This window comes from Cyprinodon variegatus, unplaced genomic scaffold (genome assembly GCF_000732505.1).
Source record: "Cyprinodon variegatus isolate N-32 unplaced genomic scaffold, C_variegatus-1.0 Scaffold585, whole genome shotgun sequence".
Lineage (NCBI taxonomy): Eukaryota > Metazoa > Chordata > Actinopteri > Cyprinodontiformes > Cyprinodontidae > Cyprinodon > Cyprinodon variegatus.
The window spans coordinates 310,737-313,860 of record NW_015151038.1 but is presented as its reverse complement, the minus strand read 5'-3'; the positions used below and the strand labels follow the sequence as shown (position 1 = coordinate 313,860).

General features: G+C 40.2%; 1 protein-coding gene across 1 annotated transcript in view; it reads right to left on the bottom strand.

Annotated features, from left to right (window-relative positions):
• The window catches only part of gys2 (glycogen synthase 2), a 37,298-nt gene that overhangs the window by 7,607 nt on the left and 26,567 nt on the right, over positions 1-3,124 (bottom strand). Inside the window, 2 exon segments of the mRNA XM_015392299.1 lie at positions 442-559; positions 1,974-2,087. Of these exon segments, the coding sequence (XP_015247785.1) occupies positions 442-559; positions 1,974-2,087 (232 nt within the window).

Sequence of the window (3,124 nt, the reverse complement as noted above, 5' to 3'; positions counted from 1 at the left end):
CCTGTTTCTGTTCCTGCCTGATCTGGATCCTGCCTGTTCTGTCTGTTCATGTCTGTTCCTGTCTGTTCTGGATCCCTGACCAGGACCGGCTTCCAGCATGTCCTCTGGAACTGCAGCACTTGGGGACATTCTAGGACTGGACTGTTAAACCAGAGTGTCTGAGATTGGGCGGTGCCCCGCCCCCCATCTGCAGTGTCCGTGAGCCTCAGCTCCACTTCAGTTTTTGTTTTATTTTAATAAACTTTTTGAACTTTCCTACTGACTGTCTCTCCTTGAATACTGGGTCCATCTGTCCACGTTTCATGACATATAGTGCAGTTATGTGGGCTACAGCACAACAAACCATCACCTGAACATACATTTTACTGCTCATTAGCAAATGTTTATAACTGAAAAGGTCACATGTACTTAATGGTCTATAGTGTGGTGGTCAAAGTCTACCAGGTGTGTATCCCCATGGCCCATAATAGGAAGGGAAACCCCAGGTTACAGCCAAGTCCTCATAGTCCATGGGTAGCAGTGGGCTGGTGGAGGAGAGGAACTCAGGGTGGAAAATGATCTGAGGACACATGAAAACAATGAGGTACAGGTGAGATTTCTGTTGGATTTTCTTGCTACTGTGGTTCAATTTTATCAATCGTGTCGCAAAGTGAAAAATGGGGAGCGGTGGCACAGTGGTTAGAGCTTTGGGTTTGGGTCACAGAGGCTCAGATTTCAAGTCCCGCTCAGTCCCACAGACTGCCACTCTGGGTCCCTGAGCAAGACCCTTAACCCTACACTGTCTTAACCCTACGCTGCGCCACATAATGGCAGCCCACTGTTCCACATGGGGATGGGTTAAATGCAGAGACTAAATTTCCCCATTAATTGACAATAAATGGATTTACATTACATTTAATAAAAAATATAATTTATTTTGAATCAAAACTTGCATTTATTTCTAATAAGATTATCCTTTTAGCTGAAATGCGATACCAGAAAATCTGTTTCTGATCAAACTGATTTCTTGATATCAATAATATATCAAATCAGAAGTGGTTATTAATAAATTTAAATTTACCACTGAAGTTTGAGAAAAATTGTTTTGTATTTTCTAACAGCTTTAGCTTTAGTGAGATGTTTCTTCTACCAGTGACCAACTTTGATCTTAGAAAAGTTGATCTTCAGCTTTGCAGGGTTTCCTAAAGTTATAGCCTGGCTAACATCATATCAGCTGGATTAGCGTTTGGGTCGGTCTAGACTTGAGAAACAAATTTAACAAATTACTCATTTTAAGAGTTATAATAAATGAAGTTAAATGTAATGAGAGCAATGTTGGATTCAGTTACACAGTAAAATAAACAGTCATTTTGTAATTTAAAGGAGATTGTTGTTTATGTAATTGCAATCTTTATTTTCTCTGTTTAGCTGTTGGTAGTGGTGATGAGGTAATCAAGCAAATTAAGCCTGGGAAGCACTGATTTAACCCAGAACTCTGAAAGAAGCTGTTTAACATGGGGCGCTATGAGGTGAAAGGTCTTGTTCAGAAACCTAGAACTTTGATCTCTGCACTCTTAACCACAGGGGTCAACATTCACCATTGTTTGCACATCCACGGGTTGCGTCTTTGCATCAGTTGGGATTATTTTTTAAGTTTGGACGACTTTATTGTTATTTTTTTTTCAGAAATGTCAAACATACTTTCAAACTAACATCTTGACCCTGATAAACCCACAGTGAAACTAGCATGAAATGGGCAAAAGTAACACAATGTCAGCTATAAATACATCAAGTTAATAGATTAACAGATAGGCTGGTAAACGTTTTTAGTCCAAAACCTGAAAAAAATAAAACATTTCTAATATTAATTAACACACCAATGATAGAAGTGATTCTGAGGATCACAGATCGTGTTGTTTTTATTCCTTTAATCACAGCTGAAGGTTTGTCAGGTTGTAAAATGCTGAAGTGAACAGATGGAACGTTTCAGCTACCTTAACACGGTCATTTCTGGCATTGAAGAGGCCGATGCGTCTGACATGAAACAGGATCGGATCCGTCGAGTCGTCCAGCATATTGTGGGTGGTCACCGGAGGAAGACTGGTTCTCTGAGTTGAATTTGTTTGAGAAAGAAGATTCAATACATTTAGAACGCATTTATTTAGCTTCATACAACTAAACAGTCCTCCATTCATTCTTGTTTGTTGTTTGCATGCTTTTGGCACATGCACTATTAGACGCTCTTTTATTGAAAAAAGTGTAGCTTCTTCTCTGCAAACTCTGCAGCAGCAAAATAATGCACACATTAACCAGCAGTGTGGGGCACCTTACTTTGAAAAAGTAACTTTTTAGGAATGACTCTGACCTGGATGACTGAGGATCTTCTCAGTATTTTTCTCAGTGTTTGAAGCTTTAGGTTTGTGTAATTTGGCCTAATGATGTTTCCTCCTTTCCAAACTAAAGGGTTTCATTACCACCATTGCTCACATTTCTAATCAATAAGACTAGCAGCCCAACCCCCAGAAATACCATCTCTTAAATGGTGAATGACCTTTTGTTGGTGCTTATTAGTAACTCTAACAGAGGAAAAGGGGAAATAGATATTGTATTGACCCACAGTGCCACGAAGAGTTTGGTATTTATTCAGCAGTGCTTTGTTTAACACTTCAGCATTTTTTTTTCTTCTTAACTGAGGTAAATGCTCAAAGAGAAAAAACTGAGATAACGTTTAACCAACCTGTCTGTTTGATTTTAATTGTCTCTGTTATCAAGTCGGATCTAAAGGTCCTGCAGCTAGGGTGGCCAGATGTCCGGCTTTAGGGCGGGCAGTCCGGATTTTCATTGCACTGTCCGGCGTCCGGCGCTGCATCCAGCCGGACGTGTATTTGTCCTCCTTTATGAGGCACTAGGCTTGTAGAGCAGATTTTTATCTTTTATTTTTTGCTGGGCTGCAGCACAATATCCAATCATCAGAAATGCATCACTATCTGATGATTGGCTAAGAGTGGCGGCGTGTCAGATAAAGATCTGCTTGTCATTGGTTACAAAAGTAAACAAGGATCAGAATTACTGATGCTGTCGATGCGATGTGGGCGTAAGCAGTCGAGGAAAAGCTGCCATTGAACGTGCGAGTACGGATTAACAT